General features: G+C 39.7%; 1 protein-coding gene across 1 annotated transcript in view; it reads left to right on the forward strand.

Annotated features, from left to right (window-relative positions):
- Positions 1-15,415, forward strand: part of zgc:103759 (U8 snoRNA-decapping enzyme) — a 31,427-nt gene extending 16,012 nt beyond the window's left edge. Inside the window, exons 4-5 of the mRNA XM_034172170.1 lie at positions 10,873-11,110; positions 13,316-15,415. Coding sequence (XP_034028061.1) covers positions 10,873-11,110; positions 13,316-13,546 — 469 coding nt within the window. The 3' untranslated portion in view covers positions 13,547-15,415. The remainder of the gene's footprint in view (positions 1-10,872; positions 11,111-13,315) is intronic.
- The last annotated feature ends 8,915 nt before the right edge of the window (positions 15,416-24,330 follow it).

Here is a 24,330-nt window from a genome sequence, read left to right on the forward strand (position 1 = left end):
TTTTAGGACAACATGATGTAAAAAATGATGATTAAAATTTTCCTACCTGTAAATCTGGTCGTGCGTTCTCGTAAATAGGCGTTGTCTATTCTTCCTGCTCAAACAGCGAGTTCCAGGTTAAGGTTTTTTTGTCCATTTTAAAGCATTGGAGATCATTGTAGATGAACAGCCTGCAATTTTTTGCCCCTGCGTATAAGTTTTCCCCTCTCCAATCAACTTTTTAATCAAACTACACTGTTCTTCTGAACAATGTCTTGAACATCCCATTTTCCTCAGGCTTTCAAAGAGAAAAGCATGTTCAACAGGTGCTGGCTTCATCCTTAAATAGGGGACACCTGATTCACACCTGTTTGTTCCACAAAATTGATGAACTCACTGACTGAATGCCACACTACTATTATTGTGAACACCCCATTTTCTACTTTTTTTTTTTTACTAATAGCCCAATTTCATAGCCTTAAGAGTGTGCATATCATGAATGCTTGGTCTTGTTGGATTTGTGAGAATCTACTGAATCTACTGGTACCTTGTTTCCCATGTAACAATAAGAAATATACTCAAAACCTGGATTAATCTTTTTAGTCACATAGCACTACTATTATTCTGAACACTACTGTACACACACATACTTAATAAAAAATATCTCTCATAAAACAAAAACAAAATCAAGACAAAACAAAAAAACTCATAGGCAATTTCCCAGTTTTGTGCGGCCGAAAGGATGTAGGTAGAAGCAAAAGTTTATAAACACCCACCCCCTTTTACGATGTGTGTGTGTGTTCTCCACTCAGATTGCAATAGCCAATCACAGATTAGCCTTTCTGTCCATCATATGTTGGATCTAAAGGGATCCAAAAAGGCTAGGACCAAAAGTTTATTGGATGGGTTCCCACTGACCAATAGTGTTAGAGCTTACTGCCAACAACTAGCCAGTCAGAGCGCGACATACAATTATTCATGAGATGACATCACTAATGACGTAGCGGAGGTCAGGAACTTGCTGACAGACGCTGGTTGAAAAAATGGCAACAAACATGTCAACAACAGCAGAAAATCGTCTGCCAGCGAGGTTTGCTGAGTTCACAGAGGAGGAACTGGTGGAAATATTGAACTCCAAGGATGCCAAAAACACTAAGAAGGTAGACAAGGATGCTGTTGCATGCTGATGTTGTAGAAGCATTCATATGCTGTTCACAACAAAATAAATTGATCTAATTTACTTGACTTTGTTGTTTGGTTAATTTTGGAGGGGGGTGGAGAACATAACAATTGATGGATGGCAAGTCCAATATAACTTTTCTTCATCCAATATTTCTCTATGTTGGACTCCTCACCATCCATTATTTGTATAATATATGTACACTCATAACAAAAAATACGAAAAAAGAAAAAAAAAAAACAAGCAGAGACGATATAGATTAATCAGTGAACTAAAATATCTCAACACAACAGAACAAACAATACTGCAATGCACAATCAAAAAACCAGTAACAAACTCAGTTAACCTAAATTCATCATACTATAATAAGTAATTACATTGTTTTATAAAGTATTTTTAAGCCAACTAAAGTGCCAGATAATTTAATGCTATCAGTTATTCCAAATTTTTACACCTTTTACAGAAACACAATGACTTTTTACAGTAGTTTGAGTCTTTAATTGATCAAATACTAATGTTCCTCTCAAATTATAACTGACTCCCTCATTTTAAGCAGATCCTGGACATGTTGAAACAAAGGTTTATTTTTAACTTTTTACATGATTTGTATCGTGATATAATCAACCAAGTCCCAGAATTTCAAAATTGTAAACAGGCAAATAGTGGATTTGTTGGCTCATGATGTGGTTTATTACTGATAACTCCTATAGCTTTCTTTTGTAATAAAAATATTGTATTTGTATTTGTTTTGTATGTGTTCCCCAAACCTCAATGCAATAGGTCATATATGGGACAAGTAATGAATGATATAGCGTAACTAACGAATGCTAGGAGAGAGTCTTGTGCTTTACACAGAATTGCAATGGCTTTTAAGATTTTAGATTTAACATAATTTATGAGTTTTCTAGCTTACTTTATCATCAAAAACTCCAAGAAATTTGGTTTTGGTTACAACTTCAATTTCAGCATCTTTCAATAAATTTCTACTTAAATTCCTGGGCTTATTTCCAAATATAATACACTTTGTTTTACCAAGATGAAGCGATAATTTCTTGAAATCAAATCATCGTTTAAAATTTAGTAGTTCCCTCTCCAACATGTCCAAAAGCTGTTCCAAATGATCCCCACTACAAAACACAGTCGTATCATCGGCAAATAAAATACAACTCACAAACTTAGAAACCATGACTATACAACAGAAACAACAATGGCCCAAGGACTTTGTGGACGTTAGCATGCACACTAACTTCCGCTAACTCAAAGCCAAGTTTCTAGGGAGTTAAATTTCTCTCATTAATACTGTATCTGCAAATGTACAGAGGGTGATCTGCAAATTATTCCTTAATATGCACAACTTCCACTCTTGTCAAAAGCTCATGTACAAACATACGCAAGGCCTCCTGCAGATGCTGTTAAAATGAAAATATTGTGATTGATTGATTGACTGATTGATAGAGGAGCTTTATTGAACATGTACAAATTGCATGGAAGACAATAGGACCTTAATAATTAATTAAACAACTGCAAATTATAAAGAACACATTGGCCATATGGCCGAGGGTATTTTAGCATTGCGTTATATTGGTGGATTTACGTCAGTTTGCATCTCTTACAAAAGCACCTTTTTATTGTCTTATACGGAAGGATTGACTTTTTTAAAACTTCATATTGTCTTGCGGTACATTTGGTGAGTATACATTTCTTTTATTTTTGCCTGAAAATTATTTTTGGTTTCTTTTTCATACGCCCTTTTGAGTGACTGGTGTCGCATTGAAAATCTACTGTCTTTACCCTACCGCCGTTTCGAGATTGTTTATGATTGTTTTGCCTTTAGACTAGATCTATATTCGATCATATTTCGATCATATAAAAAACAATTATTGGTGAGTTTTATATTATCTTGCTCTAAAACTGAATGTTTGAGGACTGCATAAAAATATTTTCGGGACTTTTTGCAATGTAAGTAGGATCTGCATGATCAATGCAGCTGCAGTGTGAGTGAACGGATGGAGGCACTCCATGCAAGCCAGTATTTTCTCATGGGGCTGGGGTCGGGGTTACCGCGACGACCCGCTCGCATGCTGTGCTAGCGAGCAGGCTGGCGCAGTAAGCGTCGGGGAAGAAGGTCGCCCGCTGTCGATGTCGCCGCTGATCTGAGCATGCAGAACTGTATCTCACATTCATTGCAGCTTACTTTTGGATGTTGAAACCAGGATGTGTATAACAGATAAAATCAATTTCAATTGAGAAATAGCTAATATTGCATTCACTCAACGCGTGTGATCGGACTGAAGGTGCTAGCGCTCTGTCTTCTCCCTTACGTCATGGCAATGTCCCGGATGTACAAACGGTTTCGCGGAGGGCCAAATTTTAGCTGCAGATTTGTCATTTTTAAACGACAATTTCTCTGTTGAATTACAAATTTGGGCTTGCAGATGTACTTTACTGCATTCATAAGGGTCTTATAAATACATATCAGCTATTTCTTTCTGAGATCTGACCACATTTATTTCAATGCAGGTTCTCTTTAAGTCAGGTAAGGAAGGGGACCATGTCATTCTGTCATCTTTGAGGTTTTTGCTGGCTTGCAAAGCAGTGGTGTACTTGGAGCATTGTCCTGCATAAAAATCATGGCCTTCTTGAATAATGCAGACTTTTTTTTATTGTATCACTGCTTCAAGAAAGTGGGTGTGGGAGTTGATTTTAAGTCCATTTTCAACCCAAAATGGTCAAACTAGCTTATCCTTAATAGCAGCCTATAGCAGTACCCCTCCTCCACCTTGCTGTTCATGATCCAGCCACAGGCCTGTCCATCTGGTCCATGAAGAGACATTCATTTCATCTGTCCACAAAACCTTTGAAAGATCTTATAATGATGTTCTTGACTCAATCTTTCCACTTGTGAGCCTTGTTCAGTGGTGGTCTTGCTTCTGACTTCCTTACCTTGGCCATGTCTCTAAGCACTGAACACTTTGTACTTCTGCTTACTCCAGGTAAGTTTCAGTTCTGGAATATGGTGGCACTGGGGAATAATGGTTTCCTGGTAGCATTACATTTTAATTCTTCTCAAGAATTTTGCATTTAATTTGTTTTATGTTCTCCAGACTTTTCTTGTGACCCTGTTGACTATTTTAACAAAATGTTTTTTTTTTCAATAGCTTTGCTGTCCCAAGAGCGTTGCATCCCTCTGAAAGACATTTTACAATTTTACTTTATTTTAATAATAATTTATTATTGCTGTGTGTGTGTGTGTGTGTGTGTGTGTTTTGTTTACTTTAGTGTTTCTGTTAAATCTTTGTTTCCTTTAACTGTTTCATGTTCTGTGTAGAATAATTAATCCCATGATTCCACACATAGGCGGCACAGTGTCTTAGTGCTAGGCACTGTTGCCTCAGTGAGAAGGTCCTTCTTGCCTGGTCCTTTCTGTGTGTAGTTTGAATGTTCTTCCCGTGTTTGCGTGGATTTCCTCTGAGTGCTCCAGCTTCTTCCCATATTCAAATACGTAGGCTAGGTGAATTGGGAACTTTAAATTGACCGTAGGTGACTATGTTTGTCTGTCTATATGTGGCCCTGCAATAGACTGCTGTCTTGTCCTGGATATACCCTGCCTCACACCCTATGACTGCTGGGATAGGCTCCAGCTCCCCTGTGACCCTTGATTGGAGAAAGCGGGTAAAGAAAATGAATAAATTCCAGACACTCTGAAACAGTAGGTGGTGGCATGCACCTCTAAAGCTGGTTTGCAGTCCAACCAATAAACACAAAGATGTTTTCTTTTTATTTACGTGGACACATTTTCAAACTGTGGCTGCCAACCTGATCAAGGCTTAAGGCAAGCCTTAAACCTTAAAGCAGTGATTCGCGATGGATCAAATCATTCATGTGTTGAAAACTAAAAAAATACCGGAGAAAACATTAGCAATCAAACTGCTTCATCTGTGACCATAAAACATCCACAAAATATTTTTTTTTAGTTTAAAGGTTACTCTATCCTGATTGGCCCTTATCAAGGTTTGGGTTAATCAGTGCTGCGCTGTAGGATTTTTGTTTACCTTTATTTAACCAGGATAAAACTCATTGAGATTAAGAATCTTTTTTTCAAGCATGTCCTGCATCTGATTCTCCGCTTTGCTCAGGATATTATGCATTACCAAGGTCAGAAGAATAAAAATCAGCTGTATTACTTTGTCACTGTATACAGGCCTCCTGGCCCATATTCTGAATTCTTAAATGAATTTGGTGCGTTCATCTCTAACTTGTCAACTAGTGCAGATAACATTCCGATCATTGGTGACTTTAACGTTCATATAAATAAGCCTTCTGATCCATTCTGCAAATCATTTATGGAAATTATGGATGCATTAGGATTTTGGCAATGTGTTCAGGACTCGACGCACATTACTGTAAATACCCTGGATTTTGTTCTCGCATGTGGTATTGCTGTCAAGAATACTGACATCATGCCTCTTACATCAGTGGTCTCTGATCACTCACTTATTAAGTTTACAGTTTTACTGCCGTGTTGAGTTGAACAACAACCTTATATATCACTACGGCGATGCATCAACTAAGACTGAACTCTAAGCTAGACTGCCTGATGTCTTAGCTTCACATTTGGCAAATACCCAATCAGTAGACAGTCTTGTGGATAGTTTAAACTCAGTGCTCTAAACTACACTCGACATGATTTGCCACCTTTGTTAAAATTGCACCCCCCAAAACACAGTCACCTTGGTTCAATGATTACCTGCATGCATAAGGCTAGAGGTCTAGAACGGAAATGGCGTAGTTCAAAATTAGAAGTATTCCACCTTGCGTGGCGTGATGCTATCTTAGACTATAAGCATGCATTACTGGCTACAAAGCGGACCTATTACTCTGATTTGATCAACAAAAACAAGCATACCTCAAAGTTCTTGCCTAACACGGTGACAACACTTATTCATGGACAACCACCTGTAGTTCGCTCTCATTTTACAGCACAAGATTTCCTGGATTACTTTGAGAAGACAACAGAAGACATTAGGTTAAACATATCCCAGCATGCCTTAACCCAGCCACTACACCCTACTAATGAGGTGGGCGCCATTACTGAGGTATTACCTAGATTTACAGAATTTGAGAGTGTCTCTCTAGGCATGCTGAAGAAACTCATAACGTCAACAAAAAGCACAACCTGTCTATTTGATCCTATACCAACAAAACTGTTTAAGGACCTGTGGCCCGCTCTTGGTCTGACTGTGCTGGAAATGATTAATCTTTCTTTAATTTCTGGATCTGTTGCTAAATGTTTCAAATCTGCAGTGATTAAACCATTACTTAAGAAACCTAATCTTGACCCGAGTGTACTGAAAAACTATCGGCCGATATCAAATCAATCATTTTGCTCTAAAATTCTGGAAAAAGTGGTTTCACAGCAGCTCATGGACTATCTTACTGAGAATAATCTCTTTGAGCCACTGCAGTCTGCTTTGAGAAAATATCATTCCACAGAGATGGTTCTCACTAAAGTGGTAAATGATCTTCTTGCTTGCAATGGATTCGGACACCACTATGGTTCTTGTGCTGTTAGATCTGTGCTGCATTTGGTACCATTCGGAGGTGGTGGTCTAGTGGTTAAGGTGTTTGGCTTGAGTCCAGAAGACCATGGGTTCAAATCCCCGCCTGACTGGAAAATCACTAAAGGCCCTATTGCTCCCGGTGTGTAGTGAGCGCCTTGTATGGCAGCACCCTGACATCGGGGTAAATGTGAAGCATACTTGTAAAGCGCTTTGAGCATCTGATGCAGATGGAAAAGCGCTATATAAATGCAGTCCATTTACCATTTACCGTGGATCATCATATTCTCCTTGATAGGCTGGAAAATCATTTTGGGATTACCGGGAGTGCCCTTGCATGGTTGACGTCATACTTGACCAGTCATTCTCACTGTGTTCTGTACAGTAACACTACCTCTAACCTTAGTGACATGAGATTTGGGGTTCCACAGGGGTCTGTCTTAGGCCCCCTGCTTTTCTCCCTTTATATAGCACCCCTTGGGCACCTATTGTGGCGCTTTGGGATTACCTTTCACTGCTATGCTGATGATACTCAGTTATACATGCCAATAACTGCTGGTCATCTCATCCACATAAAATCCTTAGAAGATTGCCTTGCATCACAGATGGATGTCTAGAAACTTCCTACTTTTAAATTCTGATAAGACTGAAATGATGGCTCTTGGTCTAGTGAGACATCAGCATCAATGTGACCAGATAACGCTTAGCCTAGGCTCGTGTGTGATACATCACACGGAGAAAGTGAGGAACCTTGGGATAATTTTTGATCCTACGTTGTCCTTTGGTCTCCACATTAGAAATATTATGAGGTCTGCTTTCTTCCACTTGTGAAATATAGTGAAGATTCATCCCATCCTGTCTATGGTTGATGCTGAGACCCTCATCCATGCATTTATCTCTTGTAGACTGGACTACTGCAATGTTTTATTTTATGGTTTCCCGCAGTCCAGCATTAGGGGTCTCCAATTGGTTCAAAATGCTGCTGCCAGACATTTGATACGAAGCAGAAAGTTTGACCACATTACACCCATTTTGGCATCCCATCACTGGCTTCCTGTCCCAGTGAGATCAGATTTTAAGGTTCTGCTACTAGTCTATAAAATTGTTCACAGCTGGCACCTCCCTAACCTAGCTGACCTAATTAAACCTTATGTACCAGCCCGGGCTTTGCTTTCTCAGGGTGCAGGACTACTTAGTGTCCCTAGGGTGAATAAGAAGCCTGTGGGTCACAGAGCTTTCTCTTATCATGCTCCTGTGCTGTGGAATGATCTCCCTGTGTCAAGAAAACGGATTCTGTGGAGGCTTTCAAGTCCAGACTTAAGATGCATTTATTTTCCCTTTTGTATGGCTAGCATACTGGCATAGTATAGTTCTACGCTTTTCACTCTTTTAGTTCATTTTATTAGGAAACGGAGCATGCCGCGGCCTCAACTTTACCTAAATTCTGGGTCTATTAGTGAAGCTTAGGGCTTAGCTGTTTAAGGTGCAGCTCCATCCAGAGATGGGTGTGGTAATTTTGCTGGAGACCCTCCTGTCCTGTGCACCAACAGCTTTTGCTACATATTTGTTTTGTGAATTGTTCTGTAATTTATGTAATTTGTAGCATGGCCCAAGCAGAGGGTCACCCCTTTGAGTCTGGTCTATAGCACCATGGCCTGGATTTGCCCTAATTAAATAAATACATTAATGCTGTCAAAAGACTACGTCTCCACTCTCAGTTGAGAAATTCCTAAGTCATCTGGAGATCTTCAGATAAGTTTGGAGACATCCCCCGATTGTCCAACACTGCTTCCCAGAGGAAAAACAAAACTGTAATTCAAAGTTCTTCAAAGGGGAGCCCTTGCCTTTTCTCGGTTAAACTCCGGTCATTATGAATTACATGATGCAGACATTATAATTGCTTTATGTGAAGGCCTGAAGAACCCACTTTATGGTCTCAAGACTGCAAGACGATATCCCTTCCCCCATGATACCACAAACTAAATGTTTTGCATATAATCATTCCAGTTTATTGATATGTGTTCTTGCCACTGATATGTGTGTAAGGGTGACCTTTCTGCATTATCTAAAATGTTGATATTGAAGTATTCTGTTTTAACCCAGAGGATGTGTTTAAGTGATGATGAATAATGTGCATTCATTTGAGTGTCTGAGAACAAATAGTATTTCAAATTAATTAATGTGTTTTAATAGTTGATTCATTTCTGTCTGCCCTCTTTTGAAGACAAGGAGCTTTCTGTAAATTTACACACCCTAAATGGGTGGAGTTTGGTGACATCAGTCCCCCTTTAAGAAGTTAGGACAGAGCCTCGCTCGGCCCTTCCCTTTCTGCCTTCTCGACGCTCCTTCTCTTTCTTTGCGCTCTCCTTTGTAAACTCTTAATTGTTCTTTTTGGGCCAAGGACCATTGCTAACCTAACCTAAGCTACCACGTGGCATTCATTCATTTATTCTTTACTTTTGACAAACTTAAAGTTTTAACCTGACGCTTTAAGGTGTGTCAAGTCTTTTAAATTTTTAAGAGAACTTCCGAACTGAGCTTTACAAATTAAGAGCGAATTTACAGAAAAGCGACTTTTCCTTTTCATTATAATTTTTCAACGCTCTTAAAGTTTTACCTTTTTTTCTACATTCACAGAGATTTTTAATCTGGTTCAAACAAACTTTTTTTTTAAAGCTACTAGAAACCATTTTCAGCAAACACCTTCTACCTCTGGGTTCCTGCAAGCTGATGACGGAGCTGATCTCAAACCTGACTGCATGCAGCTAACTGTCGGCAAAGCCAGCTGACACAAGCCTTTGGATCACATCGGGGAAGCCGCTGAGATAACCCCTTGACCAAAGTGCACTCACGCTACCCAGAGCATGAACACCGACGGACGGATCGATCATTTGAACCAACTTCAAACGGACCAACTAAGTGACCAGTTCAAGGTTGCAGAAAAAGGGTTTCGTTGTTAATGGTATGAAGTGGCTCTTCGTATATTTTTAATTCTGCTCCTTTTTAAACATATTCATGCTTGTTTAAAATTTTTCTTAATGATTGGCTTCAAAATTTATCACTAAATTCCAATCAGATTTATTTACTTAAAGTTTTAAGCTTTATCTCTTTCTTCCAACGTCTCATGAGTGAGTAAGAAAATTGTTTCCATGAATGAACTTATTTTAATCACTGTCCATAACATGCCAGTAAAATGTTCATTTCTTCTATAAATTGTAAATAAATTGTAAATATTTCTGCTGTGGTTCATTTTGTGTTCAGAAGGAAACTCTTGGTTGGGTTAGTAAGGTTTGACCTTACTTGTGTGAAGTGCCTTGAGGCAACTCTGTTGTGATTTGGCGCTATATAAATTGTCCTGGCCAAGAGACAGGGCAGAATTACATACACAGTTACAATTACATAGAAAACAGACACTTGAACGAGATAATACAATCAGGTACAACATCTACAGGTCAGAGACTTTGTTTCAAGAGCCATCAAGAGTGATTTAAAAGTGTTAAGTGGCACTAGCTCTTTCAGTCTAAACTTATTTTGGAGTTAATTCCAAGACAAGAGTGGAATGGAATGTTGCCTGTCAGGGGTGGGGGGGGAAAATTTCCAGGATATCTTCCTCCCTGAGGGGGGAAGCGATCCGGGGGGGAAGTTATACTGTTACACCAGATCTGGATCACTTCCAAAATCTTCCAAAGTCTTCCATGGCCTAAAATATATCTGTGGTGCAAATTTGGGGAGAATTCATGAAGTTATTTTGACGTAATCCTTCAAAGACTATACAAAGTGAAGCTTGATCCAGAATCCAGATCTGGATCACCTACAAAATTTAATGGAGTCTTCCATGGCCTAATATGTATCTGTGGTGCAAATTTGGTGAGAATCCACAGAGTAGTTTTGACATAATCTTGCTAACAGACAAAATAAACACAGATGATTTTATTACATACTTGGCAGATGTAGTTTGTATATGTATGTGTATATATATATATATATATATATATATTGTGTGTGTGTGAAAATGGTCTTAACTTGGCAGAGTGCTTTTCATTCTTAAAATTCAATAAGGTTCCCACTTTTAATGTATTTAAATGAATTCTTAGGAGTCTCTGGAGAGCAGTGCATCTCTACCTTTGTCTCTGATTCTGGTCTTTGACCCCTCAGGCTAGTTGATCTCTCAAAGGAGACGTTGGAGGTGGGGCTGAGCAGGGAGTTGTTGGAAGAGGTTGGTGTCGAGCTTCCGATATCAATAGAAGATCATGTGGCCTCTTGCTATGCTCCTACTTCCTCCCCCTCCATCTCTCGACTTGTCCTTCACTTCTATGTGAAGAAGATGGAGGAGGAGGAGATTAAGGAAGTGGAGAGAGCAGCCGTTTCCACAGCAACAGATCACGGGCACGAGGTAAGCCTTATTCCTCATGTGACATTGCCCCTGATATGCCCATTCATACATGTACCACACAACATGGCATTCTCCATGTCAGATGCTTACACTCCCACTGGAAATAGTCTGCTTGTTTTCAGCGATGGGCAGCACCTGGGCACAGTGTGCAACAGGCACGATATGACCTAAAAGTACATTGTGGAACTTCTGCTTGCTTTTCCTTGAATTTGTCCTATTCTGATGTCAACTGTTCCTGACAGAAGTTCCCAAATGCCATTTGTTTCTCCAGTTTTTGTGTGCCTCTTTGTATAAATGTCCATTTTTCTTTATCCTTGGATGCACTGGACTTCACTGGCATGTGTATGTGCACTGGTTTTTACTGGTGTGTGTGTGTGTGTTTGTGTGGACGGACAGTGCATGCATTGGTGCATGCACAGCACCAATGAACTGCTCTAAGTCCTGAATGGCAACCACCCAGTCAGACAACTGATCCATCCCCACTGTTATTATGCTGGTCTAATAACAGAAATATTATCAATTAGGGTTGCAGCTATTGATTATTTTAGTAATTGAGTATTCTATTGATTATTCGAGTAATTGGATAAAAAGTACTTTTGTGTTTTTAAACAACATCAATAGTCCAGGGCTCTCGCTATGCAATGGCACAATATCACTGTGGCAGTGTTGACATTTTGCTGAAATGGCGATGGGAAGTGGCTTTCTGTTTTGTTTTCTCCAACGTGTAAAATTTAGCCATTTTTAAGTTAGTTACTTTGTTGTTGTTGTTGTTGTTTTTAAAGGTTGATGGACTGGGTCCCTGCGTGATTTTTTTTTTTTTATCCCTCTTTCTCTGTGATTCAGCAAATGCATTTCAACTGGAGGTTGAACATGCAAGCCTCACAGTCAGTTTTTTAAATTATTATTTCATTTAAGTTACCGTGTTTGCGAAGCATTGTGTGTTGCCCCAAAAAAGCCAAAATTAAAAAGCGAAACACACAGAAGAAAGACTGGACTTCTGCTGTTTGTCAGCAGACGTCTTACTCTTCACTCACTCAGGGGATGGAGCTGTGACTCGCATCGAGCAGAGACAGCAGCCGGCCACCGGGCGATCCCTCCCCACGTCGAACAGACCGTATGTTTTTCAAAAATAAACACACTAAATGTGCAGTAAGTGTGTTTCAGATGATCAGCATGGACCCACTTTCTCTTAAAAGGCTTTATTTTACTCTGTGTGTCTCGTTGGAAAGTGGTAGCTATCACTGGTGATTTGATTAGCTGTTATGTTCTAGTCTTCTTCTGTTTTTTTTTTCTGGGGACGTTGCAGCGCCACACGCAGGCCTGGCACATGTACTACAATGTTAAACGAAGCTTTGAGGCACAGAATTTGCCTCGAACATTTTTTGTAATTGAATTATTCGAGTTTCTCGACTAATTGTTTCAGCCCTATCATCAATATGCCCACTCACTCTCTCTGGACAAGGACATAGTCCATGTTTCAGATAGGTAGGTCATGACCATCTGGGGTGGCAAAACCTTTAGCCACCAATTCTATAGGGACTAGGAAACATGTATGATAGCCAAACGGGAGGGTTCACTGTAGCCAGGTAGGGGTCAATGACTAGTTTACACAGGGGTAAAAATGCCTCAATCAAATCAGTAATTTGCATTTTACCAAAACTGGACCAACTTTAACTTTTGTGAACCCTGTACAAAATTGAAACTATGCTTTGTCACTATTTTTGTAGTTTTTTTTTTTTTTTTACCTCATATCTTCATAAAATTCAGTCAAATATTATCCAAACTGTACCTTTTTGGAATTTTGATGCTCAGACAAATTACTTGTCAATATGATTTGAGCATTTTTAAATGCTGAGCCCCTGTGTAATCCTTCATTGGCCCCTCCCACTGACAGGGGTCTGGCCCAAGGCCTAACATGCCCTATTGACAGAGGACTAAATCAGTCATTGCATGAACTTCATACTCAGGAGCTTGCATATGATCAAACATTTAATAGTAGTTCAACTGATTTGCACATTTGTTTTTTCACATACAGCTCATCCGACTCATGTCTCAGTAAGATCTGGGTTGCAACGCCAAAAAGAAGGCAGAAGTGTGCATCGGTCTTCCTTTCTAGAATGACTGATTGTAGCCGTTTACCTCATTTCATGCCCTGTCCCTCTTCACCACTCACTCTGTCTCTCTGTTGTTTACATATTTTTCCAGGTTCTGGGGATGGTCAGAGTCCCACTGTACATCCTGAAAAGAGGAGGAGGCCTCCCGTTTTTCCTATCTCACGCGTTCATCGGAAATGCTCGCTCTCAACTGATTGATTCCCTGGTGCGCTTCAAACTGGTCAGCCCTGAGTTGTTACACAGAGCCCTCAAACACTCGCACACCTCAGAGGATCCGCAGGCTGCCTCCGCATGGCCTGATGCAAAGACAAAGCAGCATTAATGCACACCTTTTCACGTCCATTTTTCTTTTCTGTCAACAAGAACTTGTGTGTGTGGACATTGTTGTTTTGCTTTCTGAGGGTAGCGGCCTACTTCATCTAACAGATTATTGAAAACGATCCAGTGCCTTTGTGTCGATGCTTAAATGGGAGGTGGGAGCAGTCAACAAATGTAGCTTTCAGACAAATCGACAGCTGCACTGTCTGTCTGTTGACTGTCCAGGCAGGCTGGAGCTTCAGTAGACCAGCCGTTTCTCCATTTCTAATGACATGACTGTGTTGAACGTTACTCACATTCACCCGCACATAGACGCAAACAAGGTGACATTAAAAATGAAAAATTGATCACAATCATAAATGTGGTTGATTTGAAAACAGAGTTGCTCTCATTCTTAGTTTCTTACCTGCATCCCATTGAAGTACAGGCTGTTCCCGCCTCCCAATGCAGGCCATCAGGGGTGCTCCTGACCTGGTCAAAAGGTGCATGAACAAGCTCACATGATGAAGTATACTGTTGTCTTATATCTTGGCGGTACGGTGGCTTAATGGTAAGCACGGTTACCTCACAACAAGAAGATTGTGGGATCGCTTCCCAACTGGTCCTTTCTATGTGAATTTTGCATGTTTTCCCCGTGTCTGTGTGGGTTTCTTCCGGGCACTCCAGTTTCTTCCAACAATCAAAACATGCTTATTTAGGGTCTGCTCCTTTCTCTGTCCCTGACCAAGGCAGCATCTCTTCATTTGGAGTTGGTCCCCAGGCGCTGCACTGTAGCAATCTGCTTAGTCCCATTAGCCACGCCTTGAACTGAGGCACAATGTCCAATTTCCAGAGTCTTAAAGTCAGTCTCTTAGTGATTTCCATTCCATACATGATAGTGCTCTGCACCAAGAGACTGTGATTTTCTAGTGACAAAGAACATCCAAACAATGCTATCTCTGGGTCAGGACTAAACACACACTTTAATATTTCACACCAGAAATTATGCAGTTTTGGGCAGGTCCAAAAAATGTGGGCTAGAGAGCCCTCAGCAGCTGTGCACTGATCACACAAGGGAAAAATTGTAGGATAAATTCAATTTAACTTTTGAGTGATGTAGCCTGTGCATCACCTTAAGTTTAACTGATGTCTGGCATTAATGGAACAGTAGCGAATTCTGCTGAGCCTCTCCTTCCAAACAATATTCTCATCAATCTGCAGTCCCAGCTCCTTCTCCCAGGCCGCTTTCAAAGATTGCTTATTAAATTTAACGTGTTCATAAAATATTTTGACAAAGTTTTAAACCAAACCGTTAGAGTCAGGCGGCCCTATTGGGAGTGAGTAAACCCTTTTCCCCTTAGGGCATATTTAAAGAAGTGTGTTGATGGGTGGTAGAACTTGTCTTTAACTGGGCAAAGGAGGCAAATTTTTCATTATTGTACAGATATTTAAAAGTGGCTATGCCTTTGCAGCTGTCAAAAGCTGCATCCAAAAATGATGGAAGAAACACTGGAGTATGAATAGAGGTAGCTGACAACTTACAATACTTCTTAATTTGTAACCAGATTTTGAGACGGTTTGAAATTATCTGATTGTTCACCGTTGTGCCTGCAGGCAGGCTGGGTGTTGAGAAAAGGTGTGCTGGCAGTGAACTATTTATGGTATCTTTCTTTTCAATTGTGACCCAAGCAGGAGTATCCACTGAAACTCCCAAGTTGTAGACTTCCTGCCAATAAACAAGAGCCTTTCAATTTTCAGCCCAGTCATAATGTTGGAAGCAAGGTAGCACTGATCTTACCATCTCTTTTGGTTTGTACAACCCCTGGCAAAAATTATGGAATCACCGGCCTGTAGAAAAAAAGCAGATCACAGACATGACACAAAACTAAAGTCATTTCAAATGGCAACTTTCTGGCTTTAAGAAACACTATAAGAAATCAAGAAAAAAAGATTGTGAGAGTCAGTAACGGTTACTTTTTTAGACCAAGCAGAGGAAAAAAATATGGACTCACTCAAATTCTGAGGAATAAATTATGGAATCACCCTGTAAATTTCCATCCCCAAAACTAACACCTGCATCAAATCACATCTGCTCGTTGACATTGACCCTATATGTCTTTTTGCAAGGAATGTTTTCACAGTTTTTGCTCTATGGCAAGATGCATTATCTTCTTGAAAAATGATTTAATCATCCTTAAACATCAGAAAAGTGTCCAAAATATCAACGTAAACTTGTGCATTTATTGATGATGTAATGACAGCCATCTCCCCAGTGCCTTTACCTGACATGCAGCCCCATATCATCAATGACTGTGGAAATTTACATGTTCTCTTCAGGCAGTCATCTTTATAAATCTCATTGGAACGGCACCAAACAAAAGTTCCAGCATCATCACTTTGCCCAATGCAGATTCGAGATTCATCACTGAATATGACTTTCATCCAGTCATCCACAGTCCACGATTGCTTTTCTTTAGCCCATTGTAACCTTGTTTTTTTTCTGTTTAGGTGTTAATGATGGCTTTTGTTTAGCTTTTCTGTATGTAAATCCCATTTCCTTTAGGCGGTTTCTTACAGTTCGGTCACAGACGTTGTCACAGTTTCCTCCCATTCGTTCCTCATTTGTTTTGTTGTGCATTTTCGATTTTTGAGACATATTGCTTTAAGTTTTCTGTCTTGACGCTTTGATGTCTTCCTTGGTCTACCAGTATGTTTGCCTTTAACAACCTTCCCATGTTGTTTGTATTTGGTCCAGAGTTTAGACACAGCTGACTGTGAACAACCAACATCTTTTGCAACATTGCGTGATGATTTACCCTCTTTTAAGAGTTTGATAATCCTCTCCTTTGTTTCAATTGACATCTCTCGTGTTGGAGCCATGGTTCATGTCAGTCCACTTGGTGCAACAGCTCTCCAAGGTGTGATCACTCCTTTTTAGATGCAGACTAACAAGCAGATGTGATTTGATGCAGGTGTTAGTTTTGGGGATGAAAATTTACAGGGTGATTTCTTAATTTATTCCTCAGAATTGAGTGAGTCCATATTTTTTTTCCTCTGCTTGGTCTAAAAAAGTAACCGTTACTGACTGCCACAATCTTTTTTTCTTGATTTCTTATAGTGTTTCTTAAAGCCAGAAAGTTGCCATTTGAAATGACTTTAGTTTTGTGTCATGTCTGTGATCTGCTTTTTTTCTACAAAATTAAACAACTGAATGAACATCCTCCGAGGCCGGTGATTCCATAATTTTTGCCAGGGGTTGTATAAGTGTTTTTTTTCATATCCTATGGGCTTTGAAACCCCAAATAAAAGGCATGACTACCGACTCTAGTGATTTAAAAAATGATTTTAAGGAAATGGAGAGATTTTGTGGAGAAATCTCGGCAATCATATAATTTTGATAGCATTTATGCGACCCACTTTCAACTTATCCAGTTTTTCAAGAAAATTCAGTTTGAAGATTAACCTAGGGTTGTTTGGTAAAACTACCCCCAGATACTCAAGTTTTTCTGTAATTTTGAAAGGAAGATTATCCACAAATTCGGCATCAAGGTTGGCACAAAACACCTTAATTCACTTTTTTGCCAATTGATTGTATATCCAGAAATATCACCAAATTACTTCATGAGGTCCAGCAGAATGGGAACAGACTAGTCAGGTTGTGAGAGAAAAATTACGACATCATCTGCATACAGGGAGATATGGTCGTTCACATCACCGTGCATTGTAGGTGTAAGAGGAGGATGTTGTCTAATACTAAATCAAATCAAATCAATTTCATTTATATAGCGCCAAATCACAACAAACAGTTGCCCCAAGGCGCTTCATATTGTAAGGCAAAGCCATACAATAATTACGGGAAAACCTAAGCTTCTGAAGACCTGCTCCAATGAACTGTGTGGGATTCTAGCACATTTGTACAATATGAGCCTGCTTTTACAGAGGGTCCCTAAGCTATGGAAAACATTGTGTTTGGTTCCACTGCCAAAGAAAAGCCATCCTACTGAGTATAAGGGCTACAGGCCTGTAGCCATTACATCACATATAATGAAGATGCTAGAGAGACTGATCCTCCTAAACATCAGGGACATTGTGGCACCTCATATGGACACTTTACAATTCGCATACTGACCGAACATTAGTGTAGACGATGCCCTCATCTACATGTTGCACAGGGCATATTCACATCTGGATACTCCTGATGCCTCTGTGAGGTTAATGTTTTTTGACTTTACAAGTGCATTTAATACTATCTGCCCTGTGCTACTGGGGGAGAAGGAGGATTCCCCGGTCCAGTGGTGTGTGGATCTTTCCCACAGTCTGCAGTTGTACGTCTGCAGAGCTGTGTCTCAGATACCATCCTGAGCAGCATTGGGGCACCACAGGGAACAGTGTTGGCACCATTCCTCTACACCATCTACACTGCATATTTCCAGCACAACACCAGCAACTGCTTTTTGCTCAAATTTTCAGATGATACGGCAGTTGGTCTGATCCGGGGGGACGAGGAGCAGGAGTACAGGAATACCATCAAGGAGTTTGTCCACTGGAGCAAGTGCAATCAATCATCCTTAATATTGGAAAAACTAAGGAGATGATTGTTGATTTCAGAAGGGGAAGGAGAAGAGGAGCCCATCCAACATCAATCACTAGGAACACTGAGGTTGAAGTGGTTCAGAACCACAGATACCTGGGGGGTGCAGCTGGATGAGAGGCTGGATTGGAAGAGCCACATAGACACTGTGTACAGCAAGGGACAAAGCAGATTGTATTTTTTAAGGAGGCTACGGTCATTTAACATTGGCCCACCCTTGCTGAAGACAGTGTACCATACATTTGTGGCCAGTTCCTTGATTTTTGCTGTGGCCTGTTGGGGAGAAGCCATTCGTACAGTGGAGCCACAGACTGATAGCTCCAAAGTGCAGGTTGGACCGTATGAGGAAGACCTTTATTCCACCTGCTACTAGACTGTTCAACGCGCAGTGATTATAGAATGTCCACTATTGCACTTTTTGTTTTATTTTAGGTGTTTAGATGGTTGTTTGAATGTGTATGTCTGTGTGAGCTGCTGCAACAGCATAATTTATTGTAAAGGATCAATAAAGTATCTATCTATCTATCTATCTTGGGGGTCTAAAAAATAATTCATTTGAATTTTTGACTCTTTGCTCTGCCCAGGTAGCAATGTACAGTAGGGTGATTGTTTAACTATGGGCACAATTGGCCTTGTAAATGTAATTTCCACCACACCATTGCCTTACAATATAAAGCTCCTTGGGGCAACTGTTTGTTGTGATTTGGCGCTATATACATGTGCTCTGATGTCACTGTTTATCTCCATAGAAACTACCCAAACAATCTTTCATACAAACTGTCAATTAAACTGTTTTAATTGAAGAAAATAAGAACAACCCCAGGTTTCTTTTCAGCACTGTAGCCAGGCTGACAAAGAGTCAGAGCTCTATTGAGCTGAGTATTCCATTAACTTTAACTAGTAATGACTTCATGACTTTCTTTGCTAACAAAATTTTGACTATTAGAGAAAAAATTACTCATAACCATCCCAAAGATGTATCGTTATCTTTGGCTGCTTTCAGTGATGCCGGTATTTGGTTAGACTCTTTCTCTCCGATTGTTCTGTCTGAGTTATTTTCATTAGTTACTTCATCCAAACCATCAACATGCTTATTAGACCCCATTCCTGCCAGGCTGCTCAAGGAAGTCCTACCATTATTTAATGCTTCAATCTTAAATATGATCAATCTATCTTTGTTAGTTGGTTATGTACCACAGGCCTTTAAGGTGGCAGTAATTAAACCATTACTTAAAAAGCCATCACTTGACCCAGCTATCTTAGCTAATTATAGGCCAATCTCCAACCTTCCTTTTCTCTCAAAGATTCTTGAGAGGGTAGTTGTAAAACAGCTAACTGATCACCTGCAGAGGAATGGTCTATTTGAAGAGTTTCAGTCAGGTTTTAGAATTCATCATAGTACAGAAACAGCATTAGTGAAGGTTACAAATGATCTTCTTATGGCTTCGGACAGTGGACTTATCTCTGTGCTTGTTCTGTTGGACCTCAGTGCTGCTTTTGATACTGTTGACCATAAAATTTATTACAGAGATTAGAGCATGTCATAGGTATTAAAGGCATTGCGCTGCGGTGGTTTGAATCATATTTGTCTAATAGATTACAGTTTGTTCATGTAAATGGGGAATCTTCTTCACAGACTAAAGTTAATTATGGAGTTCCACAAGGTTCTGTGCTAGGACCAATTTTATTCACTTTATACATGCTTCCCTTGGGCAGTATTATTAGACGGTATTGCTTAAATTTTCATTGTTACGCAGATGATACCCAGCTTTATCTATCCATGAAGCCAGAGGATACACACCAATTAGCTAAACTGCAGGATTGTCTTACAGACATAAAGACATGGATGACCTCTAATTTCCTGCTTTTGAACTCAGATAAAGCTGAAGTTATTGTACTTGGCCCCACAAATCTTAGAAGCATGGTGTCTAACCAGATCGTTACTCTGGATGGCATTTCCCTGATCTCTAGTAATACTGTGAGAAATCTTGGAGTTATTTTTGATCAGGATATGTCATTCAAAGCGCATATTAAACAAATATGTAGGACTGCCTTTTTGCATTTACGCAATATCTCTAAAATCAGAAAGGTCTTGTCTCAGAGTGATGCTGAAAAACTAATTCATGCATTTATTTCCTCTAGGCTGGACTATTGTAATTCATTATTATCAGGTCATCCTAAAAGTTCCCTAAAAAGCCTTCAGTTGGTTCAGAATGCTGCAGCTAGAGTACTGACGGGGACTAGCAGGAGAGAGCATATCTCACCCGTGTTGGCCTCCCTTCATTGGCTTCCTGTTAATGCTAGAATAGAATTTAAAATTCTTCTTCTTACTTATAAGGTTTTGAATAATCAGGTCCCATCTTATCTTAGGGACCTCGTAGTACCATATTACCCCATTAGAGCGCTTCGCTCTCAGACTGCAGGCTTACTTGTAGTTCCTAGGGTTTACTTGTAGTTCCCAATTCAGATCAGGGAGACAGATACCCTCTCTACTTTTAAGATTAGGCTTAAAACTTTCCTTTTCGCTAAGGCTTATAGTTAGGGCTGGATCGGGTGACCCTGGACCATCCCTTGGTTATGTTGCTTTAGACGTAGACTGTGGGGGGGTTCCCATGATGCACTGTTTCTTTCTCTTTTTGCTCCGTATGCATCACTCTGCATTTAATCATTAGTGATTGATCTCTCTTTCCTGGTTCTTTCCCTCTGCCCCAGCCAGTCTCAGCGGGGGACTGCCCCTCCCTGAGCCTGGTTCTGCTGGAGGTTTCTTCCTGTTGAGAGGGGGTTTTTCCTTCCCACTGTGGCCAAGTGCTTGCTCATAGGGGGTCGTTTTGACCGTTGGGGTTTTTCATAATTATTGTATGGCCTTGCCTTGCAATGTGGAGCGCCTTGGGGCAACTGTTTGTTGTGATTTGGCGCTATATAAGAAAAAAGTTGATTGATTGAAGGGACATTACAGTGTTGTGGTGGAAATTACGGCAATAGTGTGGGACAACTACATTTTGTTTAAAAAAATCACAACAGTTGTATGACATTGAATACCCCAATTATATTTTTATTATTTTACTGATATTTTATTCAGAGATGTTTTAAAACATTCGAAAAAATGTTTCTTTACCATTCATTTTTATCAACTGAAGATCAAAAGTCTGGGTGTGGGACAAGAGCAAAAACGGAAATATTTGCATATAATGATGCTGAAAAAAGGTGAAAAAGTCATCATAGACTACTAGAACAAATTTCTTAACACACTTTCATTGTAAAGATAACTGTAAAAGTGTGAAATTTCCCTTTTTTCTGTTTTTCATACAATATGATCAAAGGACATAATAAGTGCCCGTAGTCTAAGAATCACCCAGTAGTGTTCAGAACAATAGTAGTGCTATGTGACTAAAAAGATTAATCCAGGTTTTGAGTATATTTCTTATTGTTACATGGGAAATAAGGTACCAGTAGATTCTCACAAATCCAACAAGACCAAGCATTCATGATATGCACACTCTTAAGGCTATGAAATTGGGCTATTAGTAAAAAAAAAAAAAAAAAAAAAAAGTAGAAAAGGGGGTGTTCACAATAATAGTAGTGTAGCATTCAGTCAGTGAGTTCGTCAGTTTTGTGGAACAAACAGGTGAGAATCAGGTGTCCCCTATTTAAGGATGAAGCCAGCACCTGTTGAACATGCTTTTCTCTTTGAAAGCCTGAGGAAAATGGGATGTTCAAGACATTGTTCAGAAGAACAGTGTAGTTTGATTAAAAAGTTGATTGGAGAGGGGAAAACTTATACGCAGGTGCAAAAAATTATAGGCTGTTCATCTACAATGATCTCCAATGCTTTAAAATGGACAAAAAAAAAAAAAAAACAGACTCATGGAAGAAAATGGAAAACAACCATCAAAATGGATAGAAGAATAACCAGAATGGCAAAGGCTCACCCACTGATCAGCTCCAGGATGATCAAAGACAGTCTGGAGTTACCTGTAAGTGCTGTGACAGTTAGAAGATGCCTGTGTGAAGCAAATTTATTTGCAAGAATCCCCCACAAAGTCCCTCTGTTAAATAAAAGACGTGCAGAAGAGGTTACAATTTGCCATAGAACACATCAACTGGCCTAAAGAGAAATGGAGGAATATTTTGTGGACTGATGAGAGTAAACTTGTTCTTTTTGGGTCCAAGGGATGCAGACAGTTTGTGAGACGACCCCCAAACTCTGAATTCAAGCCACAGTTCACAGTGAAGACAGTGAAGCATGGTGGTGCAATCATCATGATATGGGCATGTTTCTCCTACTATGGTGTTGGGCCTATATATCGCATACCAGGTATCATGGATCAGTTTGGATATGTCAAAATACTTTAAGAGGTCATGTTGCCTTATGCTGAAGAGGACATGCCCTTAAAATGAGTGTTTCAACAAGACAATGACCCCAAGCACACTAGTAAACCAGCAAAATCTTGGTTCCAAACCAACAAAATGAATGCCTCGCAGATGTGAAGAAATCATGAAAAACTGTGGTTATACAACTAAATAATAGTTTAGCGATTCACAGGATTGCTAAAAAAAGCAGTTTGAACATAATAGTTTTGAGTTTGTTGCGTCAACAGCAGATGCTACTGTTATTGTGAACACCCCCTTTTCTACTTTTTTTTTACTAATAGCCCAATTTCATTGCCTTAAGAGTGTGCATATCATGAATGCTTGGTCTTGTTGGATTTGTGAGAATCTATTGAATCTACTGGTACCTTGTTTCCTATGTAACAGTAAGAAATATACTCAAAACCTGGATTAATCTTTTTAATCACATAGCACTACTATTATTCTGAACACTACTGTATAGCCAAGGTCAGAACAATAAAAATCAAGTTATTTTGTCACCGTATATATTACCACCATTTTCTAAATTCTTAGATGAATTTGGTGAGTTTACCTATAATTTGGCAACCAATGCCAATAACATTCTGATTGTTGATGACTTCAGCACATAACTCTTTTCTTAGGTAATGCCGGAGAAAGGTCGGAAAACGGTGCTTGTCAAGAAGACAGATGACCAATCCAATGACAGGACAACATCTAAGATAGTCACGCAATGTCAGTTTAGGGAGGGATCAAGAATTGTACAAAAGAAAGGTAAAAGCAATAAGCGAGGTTCTTTACGGGGCTATAGATTTACTCTGTCAGGCCTGTGTTGAACCCACCAGATCTTCTGTTGTTACATTTATTTGACTCAGTCTGTTAATTAAAACTATGACAAGGTCAAGCTGAGGTAAACTTTGATATTTGCATGTTGATGTTTTGGGTTCACAGTTGTGTGATACTGTAGTAAAAAGGTCCACTCCAACAACAGCTTAAACTCAGCGCTGATGACCACATTGGACATGATTGCTCCACCTACATTAAGACCATGCCCACCCAAAATACACTCGCCTCAGTTCAGTGGTCACTTACTTGGCCTCAATCATAAGTCCAGACATCTAGAGTGAAAAGGGCATAGTTCAAAATTAGTAGTGTTCCACTACATGTGGCACGGTGTTATTCTGGACTACAAACATGCACTATTGGCTACAAAGCCCATCATTGTGGCACAATGGTTCATTAACAAGCCATTCACTAGCCCAAAAATATGTTTTTGTGTAGGCTCTCAGTTGTTCAGGTGGTTTCCATAGTAGAGAAGCTTGAATCTTCGACTGGACTGGGTTGCTTGACGCGAGGACGTTTTGCTTCAAATCGCAGAAGCTTCCTCAGCTAAAATTCTTGCTGTGCTAGTCTGACTTCTGTCTTGAGTCTAGTAAAGTCTCTACTAGAAGCGAAACGTCCTCGCGTCAAGCAACCCAGTCCAGTCGAAGATTCAAGCTTCTCTACTAAGCCCAAACATATGTTAATGCAGCATGCAGTCCTCAATCTGCATAGACAAACAGGCTGTGTGGGGTTAGGGTTACCTGATGTATGTGGGCGTATGTATGACATTTTGACTATAAAAGCAGACACATCTTCAAGTCAAGAAGACAAACATCACAATGGCAGCAAGACGGTCAAGCAAGAAATACAGTCCTCTAGAAGCCTTAGCTCTTTTGCATAATTATAATGATTGTAATTATATTGTAGCATTGTCTGTGTTCATGTCTTTCTATTTATGGTTTTATTTATATATATTCCTAAATGCAAAACAATTCTTTCCTTTTGAGGGAATAGAGGTTTCATCTTATCTCATGTTATCTTTAGGCAGG

Source organism: Thalassophryne amazonica, chromosome 6 (genome assembly GCF_902500255.1).
Source record: "Thalassophryne amazonica chromosome 6, fThaAma1.1, whole genome shotgun sequence".
In the NCBI taxonomy this organism is placed as follows: domain Eukaryota; kingdom Metazoa; phylum Chordata; class Actinopteri; order Batrachoidiformes; family Batrachoididae; genus Thalassophryne; species Thalassophryne amazonica.